General features: G+C 35.0%; 3 protein-coding genes across 3 annotated transcripts in view; 1 reads left to right on the top strand and 2 right to left on the bottom strand.

Moving 5' to 3' along the window:
* LOC106172100 (unconventional myosin-XIX-like) overlaps positions 1-17,076 on the top strand; it is a 38,224-nt gene that overhangs the window by 6,275 nt on the left and 14,873 nt on the right. Inside the window, exons 11-12 of the mRNA XM_087001696.1 lie at positions 763-856; positions 1,140-1,222. Coding sequence (XP_086857822.1) covers positions 763-856; positions 1,140-1,222 — 177 coding nt within the window. The remainder of the gene's footprint in view (positions 1-762; positions 857-1,139; positions 1,223-17,076) is intronic.
* LOC106150738 (uncharacterized) lies at positions 96-9,110 on the bottom strand. The gene is made up of 3 exons (XM_013523722.3): positions 8,174-9,110; positions 3,779-3,938; positions 96-3,487 (listed from the first exon to the last, which is right to left on the bottom strand). The coding sequence occupies exons 1-3, from the start codon at positions 8,306-8,308 to the stop codon at positions 1,695-1,697; spliced, it is 2,088 nt and encodes a 695-aa protein (XP_013379176.2). The 5' UTR covers positions 8,309-9,110; the 3' UTR covers positions 96-1,694.
* On the bottom strand, positions 10,384-14,441 carry LOC106150744 (uncharacterized). Its single transcript, XM_013523731.2, has 4 exons — positions 14,069-14,441; positions 13,467-13,626; positions 11,675-13,228; positions 10,384-10,977 (listed from the first exon to the last, which is right to left on the bottom strand). The coding sequence occupies exons 1-4, from the start codon at positions 14,186-14,188 to the stop codon at positions 10,706-10,708; spliced, it is 2,106 nt and encodes a 701-aa protein (XP_013379185.2). The 5' UTR covers positions 14,189-14,441; the 3' UTR covers positions 10,384-10,705.

Genomic DNA, 17,076 nt, shown 5'->3' on the forward strand with positions numbered 1-17,076 from the left:
ATGGTTGTTTACAAGACTTCTCAGTGCTTTGAATAATTTTTATGAAGCACATCATGCACAATCCTATTTATTTTCAAAATAACAAATAAGCAGTGTTTGGATTTTTATTGTTTATTTATTTTCAGCCTAGCAATCAGTTTGAAAGGCATTACATAGTATAATACACTTGAAACTTGAACACAGCTCTGAACACAGAAGTTATTCTTTAAATAAATAAAATGGTAAAGTGGGCACCCTTTGCCAAAGCAGATGGGTAAATGGCCACAAAGCATACTTGACAGTATAGAGAATTGCACATACATGTACTTACTTAGGGCTGTGAAAAAATTCTCACTTGTCAAACATAAATGATTTCCAGAAACTGTTAATGTGAAACAAACTAAACATTAAATTAACACTAAACCTACTCATATTAATATTCCAATGTAAAATTGTTAATAAAAAACTGTTTCAGCACAATGTTATGTTAAATATATAGCACACAATTGAGCATGAGTAATATACATGGTCTAACCAAAGTTGATGGACAATTATGGGGAAAAAACAAGAAAAAAATGATAAACTGAACTAAACTACTGTAATAAATTCAACAACTCCAATGTCAAATAAATAAAATCTAAAGAAAATGCATTTCTACAGCAATGAAAATGGAATTCAATATTGTACACACACATTTTAGTACATTACAGGACACTCACAATGAGAGGAATGCCTACATTACAAGAAGTGAACAGGATACTAATGTCATGTACTATATTTCAGATGTTAAATGGGGGAAATGATGTGGAGAAGGAAGAATGGCTCGGACACAAGGACTCCTTGTTTAAAATGATTACAAATCATGACGCATGCACAGGTGATTTGTCCCCATGGCTATACATAGCTAAACACTTTATATTTAATATTATAATATCATAATATTTAAAAAACTGGTCTTTTGTTTTTGTGTCTGATAATTTTTCCTTTCCACTATTTCGTATAAAAATATCAGTCAGTCTTAAATGAGATATGCATATTCATGCGTACTCAGCTCAAACTAAATGTTATTCAGATATTCCTTGTTACTGTCAGATAGAACTGTTTAAATGGTTAGTCATCTGATTCTAGTCTAACTGTTATTTCTAATAATTATTAAACAGAAGACCAACAAAGTTGGAGACAGACGAGGGAGGCAATGGGAGACATTGGGATAACAGCCCAGCAGCAGGATAGCATATTCAAGGTAAAAACTGAATGGCTAGCCTATTTCCACTGTGTGTAAAATAAATAACCCTAATTGCATCTGTTATCATTTTTTCCCTCCCCAGTGAGACACATGGTTGTTAATATACACAAATAAACATTTGACAAAATTTAAGATATAAATGACATATTCTAAAAGAATTTCCCATCATGTTGTGGCTCATGGTCACATAAATAAACACTCAAACACCAGACACAATTTAGAGATCAATAATTGGAATGGATCACATATAGCACCCTTTTTACTGTGACTTTCAGTCACTGCAGTGAGCAAGATTTCACATTTAATGCCCTAGACCATTAATTTATCAAACAAATACCCTAGACCATCAATTTATCAAACTAATCTATCAACATGTGCGTCTCTACTTCATGTTATTTCATATTTTACTAATTTAAGTGGAGATAATTAGCTCAGCTCTACATTTGGGCTATCAGTTGAATTGACACTGCTAAGTTGTACTGGATCTACCATGGAAAGATCGCTTGTTTGTAGCAATTTCCAACACAGCTGCTGTCATCTGCGTTCCATTCGTCACTCGGTCAATTTGGATAGATTTTGGCAAGATTCCCTTTTCTAGGGTCACCTTAAACTCCTGCCCTTTGCCTCGGACACGCTGCATGTCTATGTTACAATATAACAGTTCTGCGTTGTTGTCATCCTTGAAAATGAGGGCATCTTCATGATGGAGGCAGAGCCTGCCAGCTTGGTAACCACAGTTCAGCAGAGCCTGGTGGTACTTCCTTAACAGTGGCGCCATCTTTTCTACTTCCTGGTTTGAGCAGACTATTGTCAGGGTGCGCACAGGAATCTCCTGTGGCAGGAATGCAGAGAAGTCACACATACACACACCAAGGTTTCTCAGGTTTTTCAATTTCTTTCTGAGCTTACGAATGGTCTCTTTGTCTTTTTCCATTTGGACCACCCAGTACTCCTGGTAGTCACCAAAGTCTTGGATGGTATATTCAACTTTGTTAGAATCTGACATTTGTGAATGGCACTTGTCTGTCACATCCTCAAATGGTTCGATATCACCGTCAGACATTCGCCGTCTTCTGTTCCTGGACTTGTGCAAGACTAGTGACTCGTTTTGGGATTGAGCAAACTCTGGATTGGAAGGAATTGTTGTGGTTACTATGATTTCTTTAACTTCAGTGTCAGGATTGCTGCTAATAGTGAATCGCCGTCCAGGTCTGATCTGATCAAACATCTCTCCATGCGCCAGCTCCTCAACTTGCAACATGGTGGGTTGGTATTCAGCAGTGCCCACAGTTGCCTCTGTTTTCATTGCACCAGGTGGAAAATTAAAAGTGAATTTCTCCAGGGAAATCACAGCACCTATTTCTGAAACTCTGCGGGTCATTTTGTGTCTCTCTGTTGTTTGGGGTGTACACAGGGGTAAGAACGGCTTGGATCGGACTGGATGGGCTGATTTAGCTTGTCTCATTTTGTTGTTGGACTGGATGAGATTAGGTCTGTCAGTATGGCTACCTAGATTCCCCAGTTGTGCATGTTGCTCTTGGCTTGGCATTTCAAAACTTCTGCCAGGAAGAGCTGCAATAGGGAACCTATTAGCTGCCTCAGGTTTTGGTCTGAAAGGCAGTTCTTGGTTTTTGATAAGAATTATTTTCTTTGTTAGAGCATCTATTTGTTTTTGAAGTTTGTCAATCTCCACAAACTTTGCAGTGGTTTGTGATTGCACACTGTTGAATTCCTTTATGATTTCCTCAGTCTGGACTTCAGATTCTGAAGTTTGGACATATTCTGTCCCGACTTCTGCATCTGCATATTCAGGCTGAGGCTCTGGCTCTGGCTCTGGTTCTATAACTGGCTCTGGTTCTGGCTCAGGTTGCATTTCAACTGTCATTTCAGGCTCAGAATCAGGTACCTCTGGCTCTGGCTCAGGTTCGGGCTCTGGTGGCGGAGGGGGTGGGATTTTGGCAGCAGTCTGTACTAAAAGTACTTTCAAGCTCTCTATCTCCTCTTTGAAATTTGAGGCATCCTCTTTACTTTTGGCTATTTCTTTGTACTGTCGGCGTATCATTTCTTCTTGCATTTTGATCTTCTGCCTTAGTACCATTTCTTGTTTTTTGAAGGCTTTCTCATCTAGCTTTTTATCATCTCCAGATTCTGATGTGTGAAGTGTAACTGCTGTTGTCATGTTGTTTGAAAGTCGTGCCTCTACTTCCCGTAACTGTATGCTTAGCAGGATCCTGATGATGACTGTCTGATGGCGCTCCCATGCTAAAATGAAGAGATACTTAGTGTAATAATAATAATAATAATAATAATTATAATAATAATAAAATTTAAATGATAAAATAAATGACATAGAAAATTAACTTCCAAGGCATCTACTTTAATAATTCTGCTTTACAAATATACTATCCTCATTTTAGAAAATGCGAAACTTTGAAGCTAAATTTTGGTCTAATTGAAACACTATTTGCACCATTTATCACTTCAATATATTGCAACAAAATAATTTTTAGTGAATTAAAGAACAGAGAATTTTTTTGAAGAATAATTTCCTACCTTCTGTGAGAAATTCGGAGTTCATCTGCCTGAGGTGTTGCTCCGAGTCCTGCTGGGTATTCTTGATGACGGTGACCAGCTTGGTGAGCCCCACCCCTCCCAGTGGCACCATGCTGTGTAGGAAGGTGGCAATCTCCTGAACCTGGCTCTTGGCATTCTCCTAAAGAATGGCCAGAATTGTTGCAGTTAAGACCCATATTGTCATAATTACGTAAAGAAATGAAGATATATTTTGTTAGCAGTTGAATATGTAGGATTGCTTGTAAAAGTTATAGAAATCTATTTTACTTTCTGTCTGCCAATCACCAGTGATTTGTAGATTTGTTTTGGTATTTGACTTAGACCCCATTTCTATAGATTAGATCGATCTACTTTAGATCGACCTAACTCCCTGGGGGTTCACGCTAAATAGTTGTCAGCCGAGCGGACACGAAAGTTAATTACCCCCTTACAGCTTGTAGTAGGTGCGACGGACATTTAAGCTGGATTATCTGACAGTAATCTAGTGGGACTCCCCGCGGGGATAGATCGATCTAAAAGCCCTGGGAATACAGCCTTAGAGATTTATTTTGCCAGTTATTGACAACATTGCCAGTAAAAATAGCACCTCAATCATTATTGCTGATAAACTTATGACTTATGTAATAAGTTATTTATAAAGTCATCTATTTCACTTTAGACTTTAGTGTGCCAATCACCACTGAAGTTGTAAATTTGCTCTGACAGATGGTATTTGACTGAGAGATATATTTTGCCATCAATTGATAAAGTTGCCAGTGAAAGTAGCACCACAATCATTGCTGCTGATAAAATTATGACTTATGTAAAAAGTTATTTATAAAGTCATCTATTTTACTTAAGACTGCAGTCTGCCAATCAGCAATGAATTTGTAGACTTGCTCTGATAGTTGGTATTTGATTGAGAGATGCATTTTGTCAATAATTGAACAAATTGCTTGTGAAAGTGCCATCTCAGTCATGGCTAATGATAAACTTACAATATATGACTTATTTTTAAAAATATTTATTAAGTCATCTATTTGATTTTAGAACACGGTCTGCCAAACACCACTGAATTGGAAGATTGACGCTGATAGTTGATATTAGACATGGAGATTTTCACAAAGCTTGTTTTATTCACTTTTGACATTTTGATACATCTGATATTCTGCATGAATCACTCATCTAAAAAATCAATGAAGATAACAGGAAAGCCTGTCTTATTGATTTCATGATTTCATCTAATGTGATGTAACGGCAGCTTTCCAGCGGGAATGCATTGTGAGATGAACGCTCCAGACAGATTCCGCTTGGATTTGGTCGTCGTCTTGACAACCTTTTCTCTGGTCGTGTTAGCTGAAGGCCCCATTGTTGTCTCAGCAATGATTTAGATTAACTGCCACTGATTACATTCACTCTCAGTTATTAACAGTCTCCCAAGGGCTTTCTTGTGCGGTATGTTTGCTTTTATAGTGAAAGTCTGATCTTTGCAGGTGTTTGAATATAATTCATTAAATATGCAGACTGATACAATTGCTCCTATTTCTATTGACTTGGCCCATTGGGTCACTACTTTTCCCTGGCTTATTATGGGCATAACAATACATCCAAAATATTGTATGGAATACACTGGTCTATCCAAGTTTGAAACCACTGCTTTATGATAGTTATCCGTTCCACAGTTTTTTTTATTTTATTTAAGACTGGCTTAAAAGGACACATTTGAATTAATCTTTCATGCAGAATGCAGTTGGAATAGACCTTTATCTCAAGAGAAAATGATGAAGTTTGTGAAAGATTGATATCTTCAACATTGTAGTAATACTAGAATTGGGTTTTAGTTTGGATCATTGTCATTTACTTACAGTATGTACCATATCTTTGAATTAGAATAATTGTTTTAAAAAAAAGTATTCCAAACAGGTGTGTTTAATTTAGTAAATTTAATTGTTTGGGATTTTCTTGTAGAAATTGTGCTTAGTTTTAAGTGAAATGATTATATTGATGTGATTCAAAAATCCTTGATATAAAAAGTAACACCCATTCATTACAAAAATATTGTTATAGGCTATTGTGTTTCATATTTGACAGGCTTTGTGATGCTCGCCACTAATACATTTCTAAATGTAATTGGCTCTATTCTAATCTAACTGCAAACATGACTGTTGCACTTAGAGAGGAGGCAAAGTAAATAAACGGTACAAAGATAAAGTGACTTCTGATGTTCAGTCCAATGGGTAGGCTCTAAGTCGGCCTAAAGCACCGCGGTAAAAGAGGGAAATGCAAATACAGTATATTCTCTTCTTGCTGCTGTCTTTTGGCAAAACTAAACAAAAAATTTGCATACAGTCATGGCCTGGTGCCAACCACCTGACTAGCACATCAAAAACACCGTTGTGAACTTGGGTGACTTAACTTAAAACAAACTTTCTTTAGCTTTTCAATTGCACTTGCTTACGCCAGTGACCTTAACTATGCATTGGCAAATGACCCGAACGCTGGGCGCAACCTCAACAAGGTTTACCTTTAGAAAAGAACAGTGTTTGTTACCTTGACATGTTTTTGGAGACAAAACTACCCATGGGAAAATTGTAACCACCGTTAGAGGGAATGTCGTTGCACTTAGTTGGAGAGCTTTATCTCCTCATTGAACTGCCTTTGGTATTGATTCATGTAAAATCAAACTCTTAGATGTGAAACTGCCCTGTGGTTTGACTTACGTTTGATGTTGATTTAAGTGTTAATAAGAAAGCAGAAAACTAATTGTACCATGAAAAATGACTATGAAATAGTCTATTCATATTGCTTCAGGTATCTTATCATTTATAAATGCATTCCGCCTGGAATCTTCCGTCTTCATTTTCTCAGATACACTGGGAATATGTCACAGTTTGCTGGTTGGTAATGGAGATATGCATATTAGGTTAAAATATCCACTCATCTGAAATTTTTTCTTTCTTTTTGTATACCAGTTCCTGTTTTAAAGATAAAGCTTACAAATTGGCCAAGGTACTTTTTAGTCAAACTGATTTATTTTGAAGATGTTTGTTGTAAAACGGTGCTCCTTGGATGTTTCTTATAAAACTGAATTTAGTAAGTACAGTAATTAACCTAAAATATTTTTTTGAAAACCTGTAATAACAAATCAGATTGCCAGGCTTCATCAGTTCAAAAACACTCCTGTCTTTACAGTTTTTATATTAATGTTTTTTTATATGATATGAAGATTAATATTGAAAATAGTCAGTGGAAGTTTTGAATGATTTATATCAAATTTCTATCATTCTTTTTTATGTGAATTATTTTTAAATTTATATTGAATGCTAATTAATATTGTTTTAATTTATTTTCATTTTTTTAATCTTGACAGTGAAAAGTTTTTAAAATGATGTTAATAGATATAAACCAGAGTAAAATCTTGTTAATTTTTATAAGCTTCTCTTTACAAACAAAAACTAAACTGTTTGCCCTCTTGATAATAATCTCTAGTTATATATATATATGAATGAAAACCTTTGATGCATGTGTACACAAATTAAAATTCCTGTTTGATTTGAACATCCTGACAAAAGTTTCATTGAGCATGACTCTAAAAGACACCTCCATTTCATTGCATTGAGTGGTGACACTAGAATGGACCCACTCTATCTCATTGGATTGAGTGGTGACACTAGAATGGACCCACTCTATCTCATTGGATTGAGTGGTGACACTAGAATGGACCCACTCTATCTCATTGGATTGAGTGGTGACACTAGAATGGACCCACTCTATCTCATTGGATTGACAAACCAGAAATAGTCAATTTCATACAGGATAAATTATATTTGAATAAAATTCAATTAAACTAATTTTGTGGAATTCAGTGTTTTTTCATTCAGGAGAAAATCAAAATGAATTTTTTGGATTTTTTCACTTGTTTCAAATGAAATTTATTGAAATCTGTCACCTATATGAACCTCTTGTGTTTATCTCTAATTTTATTGTATTGAAACTTGTGTAAGTTGTATAATGTTAACCATTCACAAAACTCAATTAAGTTTGATACAAAATCTGCCCCCTTTGCCATTCAAGATAATTATTAGATATAAAATATTTAAATTGAAGGCAATAAAAATGAATAATAATGAAATATGGGTTGCTCACCATTGAAAAAATATTTAAAGTTTGTATTAAATTTAAGATGTAGACAGAGGTATGGGAGCTCATCAGTAATTTCTGTGTGAACTTTACCAAAATATTTTTTGTCACGATATTTTTTAAAAATATTTTCTGTATTCAAATGGTAAGGAAAAAACTAGATCTTTTCTCTTTACTTCTTACAGGTAAGAACATACAATGCACTGGTTAGCTTCTACTGGAAGCCATTTTGTTGTGTTTGGACATAGCCCTCACCTTGATAAATCGTTTCGTGGCATAATCACAGAGACCATCGTTGTTACAGGCACTGTAGAAGTCATCTGAAGTAATCAAATGTTTACACAAATAATCCAAGTTCTTTTTCAGTTCCTGTTCCTTCTTATTATCCATATTGGAAGCTGTGTTTATCAGAAATGGTTAGTTTCATCGTCATCTCCCGTCATGTCTCATTGCTGTTTCTGAACTTCTAACAACCTGTTTTTCAGACGTCTGGTTAATATACAGAACAATGATCTTGGTTTCACGCCAAACACATTTCACTTTATGCTCATTTCACAAAATTGTTTTGAATCAACACTGAGGTTTGCTACCTGCATAAAGGAGATGTTGTGATTAGAAAGGTGCACCATTCTTCTGATTGTTTGTGCTTCTGAGGCGCAGCGTGTGAACACAATGCCGTGTTTGCATGACTTAGACCATGGGCACAATCGGCTTTTTCTATGCAAACTTTTGAAATTTCATGCATGGTGCATTTTAGTTTTCTTCATTAAAATCATATTCATAAATTCTCCTACTTGAACTGGTTGGCGAAAAGTAAAGAGTTTGTTCTGAAACAAAGAAAGGCTGAAATGTACAGAAATCACCGTGAATGGACACTGAATGGCTACCAGCTCTGTTGCTATACAGTTCAAGTGTGTATAAGCACCATGGGCCTGCCGACCAAAGCAGTACCATTTCCACAAGGGGCACTTGACGTAAACAAGCACCTGCTTCCCCTCTCACAGGGGGTTATGTCATATTGGTCATTATTGATAATTTATTATGGTCATATGGACACGGTTCAACTGTGTCAGCTGCATATAAATGGGAATGGTCAGCTTTTGTTTGGTTTTAATCAAGTGAAGTTGTTTGCTTCATCTAATTACATAGTTTGATTTGTGATATCAATAACAATTTTCGGTCAAGCAGTGCTTATATATATTTTTTCATTTTTCAATTTTGTTATAATAATCTAATTTCGAGGAATATTAAGTAAACTGCTACTAAATTTTTCTTTCTTTCTTTTATTAATTTTTTTTTTATGTATAATAAATCATAAAAATTGCAGTGTTCCAAAATTAAATAATATTTTTGGTTATGGTAGGTGAAAACAAACAGTCTAGTATTTTACTCTGTTTTGAAAAATATAATCTTTAAATTTAAACCAAGACATGACAATTTGTAATATGAAAAATTAATGATATTGCTTTATTTTTGCAATTTTCTTGTTAACTACAAGCTGAACTTTGCCCGTTTTATTTAAAAACTTGTGATTATTTCATTCACATAATTTTTTAGAACAGCACAAATTTAAAATCAGTTTTTTCTATCTTATTTTTCAGTGTCTTTAGATAGTTGGTAATATGTTTAATGGTTGAAGTAATTATTTCATTAAAGCCCTTCAGTGAAAATGTGCTTCATGTAATATTGGGTATATTGTGAAATAGAAAACCGCCTCTCAACATTTATGTTTATGTAATTGTTGCCGGCTTGTTGAACATGAATACATTGTAGCGACTCAAGTTGCTAGTCCAATCAAAATGCTTTATCAATGTTGTGAGGTTATAGAGTCTGTGAGTAGACCAGAGTGCCATCTATTGACTGTTTCCTTTTTGTTGACTGTGTCTACAAATTATGTGCCACAAATTTAACACAAACCAATGATTAAAAATAATTAATTTTTGTTTGCAAATGTGTTTAATTGGCATTCTTCAGTCAAATTAAAAATACTGATAAGTGTAGTTTGTATATTGTGCTCTTACCTGAATGGACAAATCAGTGCATGTTAAAGGGATAATAACTCTTCGTATGAGGTCTATATTTCACAATAAAAACATTGTGAATAACTCATAGAAATATAATATATTCTGTTTTAAGACAAAAACAGCAGTTAAAGCCATTATTCTGATATCTGAGCTTGTCTTCAGACCACATGACCTCCATTGATGGCTATACTCTGTTATAATCTCTTAAGAGATTTTAACAAAAAACCAAACTTTTTAGAAAAAAAACAGGGACTAACTTTGAATGTAAAAATGGATTCATTAACCATTGGTAAGTACGGGAAAATTGTTGTTTACTCCAGGAAAATTCATTTTTTGGCCAAAACGAAGAGTTATTATCCCTTTAAGTTTCTTTCAAATGAGTTTCTGGCAGACTTAATTCTTGCAATACTTCATGTTCATCAAGTCTCATACATGAACATATAATGATTGCATTATTTGTAATATGTGTCAAGAATACTTCTGTTGGAGAATGTAAGACTACATTGCTTGTTGGACTTACAAAATTTACATGGAAACATTCTACAAAAAGATAATTAACTGTCCTTCTGTCTGACTTAAAATTAACATGCATACATTAAATGCATAGAGAAATCTGTCTGTCTTTTTGTCTTTCCTTGCATTCATCCATTTAGAGTATATAAGTGAAAGTTTTACTTGTTTCTGACAAATAATAAGCCATTTTTTTTAGATATTTTTCTTCAATTTTCACACTGTATAGATCTATGGTTTAACTTTACTATATTCAAGCATCGCGCAGTTTTTTAACGAGCCACTGAGACCCCTCGCTTTGGTCCAATGAAGTACAGAAAATTTGAAACCCCTTTTCTCCAGCAGTCATTAGTATTTCCAAAAGTTTTTCATTTTTTTCTTCTTTTACATGCTTGCTCTTGATCTCATTTTTTTGACGGCCGCTTATGATGTCTTCTTGAAACATGTAGTTGAGGATACTGGAAACATCCAAATTATCTACAAGAAGGCACCAGTGTTTTTTCAGGCACTTCTGATAAGGCATACCTGAAAAGATGAGATCTTTCTTTAAATCCAAGGAATCACAATTCAGACATAAAAGTGATGTGTAAGCTTTACCTCTGTTTAAAAAATTGATCACAGCAGTGAAGCACACATTTTGTTTCATGTTGGCATATTTTTGACTTCTTTTTGATGTTTTATACTATAAAACCTTCCAATATGGCAAAAAAATCAATAGTTCTACGTTCAACATTTAAAAATAAAAAGGTGTTAAATTGACAATAAATGCTCCAAAGTGCCCTTACGGTACTGACTGGATCATTTCAACTGAAAAAAATTTGAATTCAACAGATACTTTATTTTTTAAGTAATAATTATTAATATTAGGACATCCCTATTGAGTGGTAACAACACAATTGAAAAGCAGACTACCTAATTGTTCTAATTTATACAGTAAAAGAACCAAGATGTTACATAAAAATGTATTTTTAATTATTTCAAAATTATGAAATTGAAAAACTGACAATTTTTCAGAGTTGAAACGATCGAGCCATTATTATGTGCTTATGCTTAGCAACAAGAAACACAAATGCTAATATTTTATATTTTATCTCAGAAGAAAGGAAGAGGGATTAGTGAATATTTAGATGCAGGAAAAAAACTCATTTTTGGTATTTTGATGATCATAAACCTGTCAGGACCCTTAAGCTGTTTGATATACTCACCATATTGATATACTTACTGTAAGATAAAGGAGAAGGTGAAACAAGGCTTGCAGCACTAAAGGTCAGGGTGCATAGCATGACTGGATCATTTTCATGTGTTACACAGTAATGTGGACTGTGAAGTATAGACACTTCTGTAGGTATTGGCTCCTTCCCCAGTGGAAGCTGGAAGTTCTGTCCTTTTGCTTTCATTTCGGTCATGTCAACTTCCATTTTCAGCATCACTGTCTTCTGTTCCTTTTTGAATATCAGAAGATCTTTGTGGTGTATAGAGTGAGAACTAGGCTGATTGTCAATTTCTATCATGTTCTTCTGTCTGAGCTCTTTTATTTTAGGGCATTTTCGTGCCAGGTCTTGATTTGTGGCTGATATGACAAGTCTGTTAACAGGTGGCGCTGGGGGTATGAAAGCTGTGAAGTCACAAATGCAAGTACCTAGGTTTCTCAGATTTGCTAGTTTTTCTTTAAGTGTGTGAATTTCTTGATCTTTCGGCTCCACTCTGATGGCCCAGTACTCTTGGTATTCTCCACACCCATTGATGGTGTATTCCACCATGTCAGCACCAGATTTCTTACAGCCACATGTACTGGTAACATCTTCATACTGTGTTTCTCCAGGGTTTCTTCTCTTTCTGGTTTTGTGTAGCATAAAACTTTGCGGCATACACCTCCGATATTTTGCATCTGGTGGAATTTTAGACTTAACAAGGATCTTTTTTATTATAGTGGAAGGCATTGTTGTCAGTTTGATACATTTTCCAGGTTGGATTTCTGAAGACACTTGCCCTTGCTCTAGTTCTTTGATTTGGTCTTGGCTAGGGAGGTACGTTGCAGCATTCATGGTCACATGACCGTCCACTGAGTCAGGAGGAACGGTGAATGCTGCATTTGAAAGTTCCAAGGCCCCACCCTGCTCATCTACTTCCAGAGTTCCACTATCAATTTCTTCTTTAGGTTGTTTTACTGATTTAACAGGACTTTTTTTGCTTGACTTTTGGGTTTGAGGAGGTATATATGCTGTTGTAGGACGTCTTGGTTTCTGTGTCTTTTCTCTAACCATTTTGTTCATCACTGAAAAAGTGGGAACAGTTTGTATCTCTTGCTCTTTTGTATCTAGCTGTTTTCTGAACCTTTCTTCCATCAATTTGATCTTTTGCTCCAATTTCTCAATGTTGGCAAGAGTCATTGTGGTCTGCATGTCTTTGTTTTCAGACATTAATACTGTCATGGTACCAGTTTCTTCATGACTAGTGTTTTCTGTCTGAATTGCTACAGGTACTGCTCGTTTGATTGGATTGTTTTTCTTCCAAGCATTATATGCCAAAGATTGCTTTTCTTGACTCTGCTTTGCCTGACTGTTTCGCCACAGTGTTTTATAATGCTGAACTTTGTCCCTCAAATCACTGATTTCCTTCTCAAGCTTCCTAATTGTTTCACTATTGTGAATCGGTTCTGTTTCTACCTGTTTGAGGACTGGTTCCATTCTTGTTTGCTCTTCATGGTGAATGGCCACTTCGGTGTGGATGAAACTAAGGAGAACTTTTATAACTTGTTCACGGAATACCTCCCATCCTGAAAAAAATAATTTTAGAAATATCCTAAAATAATATTGTATGATATTGTTTTTAAACCAGCATCAAAAGTGTTCTGAAGTCACATCAGTAATGCGACATTTTTGTGTTCCAATGTAAGGAATGGTGTAATGTTATTGGTAGAGACAAATTTCCTCTCTGCTGTCTTTAAGCAAGGACTTCAAATTTATGTTCATTGTTTGAACAGTTAAAATTTTTATATGTTATGTACTATATACCTTCTTTCATGAAGTCTTTCATTTGCTTCACTTGATCTGGTTGTAGCTGTGGCTGAGTAGATTGAACCAGTTTGATGAAGTCCTGAATGCTATGACTTTTCTTTGAAGTCAGAAATAGCAAACAAAATGCCATCTCTTGCTGTGAAGAAACACTTCTTTCCTGAAGAGAAAGAATAGAAGATCCAAGAAAAACACCCAGAGAGGGCAGACTTCTGCTAAGGCGCCTCAGTTTTCATTATAATTAGTTAATTAATTATAAATGGATCACCACCAAAATCCAATTGTTTCAAAGTAAACCAATTTCTTACATATCCAGAAATAGTTCATATTCTATCTATAACATTTTAGTTAGGCTGTTAACTAACAAACCAACAAATCAACAAAGGCAAAAACATAACCCCCTTGACAGAGGTTAAAATATCGTGAAAGTGAGGGAAAAAAAAAAACAGGTGACAGCACTCAGAATTCAAGTTTTTGATATATTGTAATAGCTTTGATAACAAGGTATTCCCCACGTCAAGCAGTTTGCCTAGATAGAAGCCCGTCTTTACCACACAAATAAACTGCATTTCAATGGATCACTTGTTTTTCAAATGATTTACCTTAAATGCTGAGATTGCAGCAGCATCAAGCAGCCCTGATGTTGTCATTGCTGTCCAGAAATTCTGGGAAGGAATGACATTAGAACATATATATTGCAGATTTCTTCTAACTGCATCCATTTTGGATTTGCAATGAGCTTAAATTTCCATTGTGCAGTTTTCAATTCATGATCCTAATCTGGGTTATGTCAAACAATTTCTATTGTTCAATACCCTTTTGTCAATTTCTGTTCAATATTCAAACACAAAATGTAATGCAGAAATATTCACTTTTCTAAAGCCTTTGAGATGAAAGTCAGCTCTAAAAATAGCACAGAAAAATTTCATATCTGGAGATTGCAAATATGGAGATTTTTCAGCAATCTATTTTAGATATTATTGCTAATCTGTAATCAATTTTTGTGTGTGAAGATTGAAGCTTTTTATAATTTCAGATTGAATAAAGAGTTGTTTGATATCATTTGAGAAATATTGTATGATAAAATTTGTTTTATATAATTCTTTTTTTTTACTTAAAGTATCTGAAGTTCATGCTGCAAGTTGGTGATCAGTTAATAAAATAACATACAGAGTGGGAGAAGGCAATTTCTGTTTCATATTTTAGGTGGTTTTATTTTTCTTGAAAAATTGTTGCTACTTCATTTCTCTTACCCCAAAGTATTGAAGGGAATTTAAGCAAGATTCTTGTATGGGCTAAGGAGTGATTGAAAGCTTTTCAGAGTAAAAGAATACCAGAGAGGAAAGAGTGGTCTGTAAGATTTTTTCATACACAGTTTTATTGTACCACCAGCGTTAGCGCTGGCGGTACACATGGTTTCGGTCCCGTCCGGATCGTTCCGCCGGCTCCGCCAGCTCCGCCGGACGGCTACCGTTACCGCTTCTCCTCCTAGACGGTAAGGGCCCCCGTACCCATCTCATGGATTTAGGTCACCTATAATCTCAACTCGTTCCATGTAAAATTTAGGCTTTGTCGGTATTGGGGTCTGGGTGTGGCACTCATTACAATGCACCCTTGTCTAAAAATGGCAAAATTAAATGCTAATTATCTACCCTACGGAAGGAGTTATGGGAAAATTTTCTATAGACGGCTTTCCAAAAGTCATATGTGTAGATTTCAAATATACCCTTGGATTTGACCTTTGACCTTTACTTCAAGGTCAAATGGGCCAAAATTTTCAAAAAAATGAAATTTTTTACGAAAAAAAATTTTTTTGCCCTGTTATTCAGACACTACACAGACTTAACCAATAATATTATTGGAAAGTGTTACCCTTCAGGTCATCTTTCATCTCCATGAATTTGGGGTCAATCGGTGCATTTTCACGGGAGTAGCGGCCATAAGATACCGAAACTGAAAACTGTCTCTAATTCGGGAACCGTTAATGCTAGAGACCCATTCTTTTTTGCATTTTGTAGAGCATGTTAAGCCCAACACTGGAGGTGGTCTCGGTTTTTTTGTATTCCATACGGTTTTCGTGTTACGCTGTATCAAAAAGTACATATTGGTGGTAAAAGCAAAATGTGCAGTACGGTAATGGATAATAAATTTTGAACTCTAGAAAAATAAAACATAAGGCTTGGCAAAGCAGACAACTTGTGTTCAAAAATGACATTATTTCATCAAATTTGAACTTCTGAAACTTCAGAGCACCTCCTATTTCAAGAATTTTGACCAAAATGACATTTTCTTTATTTTAATTAATTTTTTCTGTACGAAATTTAAGGCACATTATGGTAACTCCAAAATTATAACATTTAGTCCCTTATATCTCCAAAACTGGCAGAGATAGGTCCATAGTTACTATTGAAGTTGAATAGGAAGTCATATACTGGCTATCTTTCTGTGACCTTGAAATTGACCTTTGACCTACTTTTCACCATGAACTGAACTTTGCAAATTTTGCTTCCCTTTTATCTCCAAAACTGGCAGAGATAGGTCCATAGTTACTATTGAACTTGAATAGGAAGTCATATACTGGCAATCTAAATGTGATCTTAAAATTGACCTTTGACCTACTTTTCACCATGAACTGAACTTTGCAAATTTTGCTTCCCTTTTATCTCCAAAACTGGCAGAGATAGGTCCGTAGTTACTATTGAACTTGAATAGGAAGTCATATACTGGCAATCTATATGTGACCTTAAAATTGACCTTTGACCTACTTTTCACCATGAATTGAACTTTGCAAATTTTTCTTCCCTTTTATCTCCAAAACTGGCAGAGATAGGTCCATAGTTACTCTTGAACTTGAATAGGAAGTCATATACTGGCAATCTAAATGTGACCTTAAAATTGACCTTTGACCTACTTTACACCATGAACTGAATTTTGCAAATTTTGCTTTTCTTTTATCTCCAAAACTGGCAGAGATAGGTCCGTAGTTACTATTGAACTTGAATGGAAAGTCATATACTGGCAATCTAAATGTGACCTTAAAATTGACCTTTAACCTACTTTTCACCATGAATTGAACTTTGCAAATTTTGCTTTCCTTTTATCTCCAAAACTGGCAGAGATAGGTCCGTAGTTACTATTGAACTTGAATAGGAAGTCATATACTGGCAATCTATATGTGACCTTAAAATTGACCTTTGACCTACTTTTCACCATGAATTGAACTTTGCAAATTTTGCTTTCCTTTTATCTCCAAAACTGGCAGAGATAGGTCCGAAGTTACTATTGAACTTGAATAGGAAGTCATATACTGGCAATCTATATGTGACCTTAAAATTGACCTTTGACCTACTTTTCACCATGAATTGAACTTTGCAAATTTTGCTTTCCTTTTATCTCCAAAACTGGCAGAGATAGGTCCGTAGTTACTATTGAACTTGAATAGGAAGTCATATACTGGCAATCTATATGTGACCTTAAAATTGACCTTTGACCTTCTTTTCACCATGAACTGAACTTTGCAAATTTTTCTTCCCTTTTATCTCCAAAACTGGCAGAGATAGGTCCATAGTTACTATTGAACTTCAATAGGAAGTCATATACTGGCAATCTA

Source organism: Lingula anatina, chromosome 1 (genome assembly GCF_051362555.1).
Source record: "Lingula anatina isolate TDL-2025a chromosome 1, LinAna3.0, whole genome shotgun sequence".
Taxonomy (NCBI): domain Eukaryota; kingdom Metazoa; phylum Brachiopoda; class Lingulata; order Lingulida; family Lingulidae; genus Lingula; species Lingula anatina.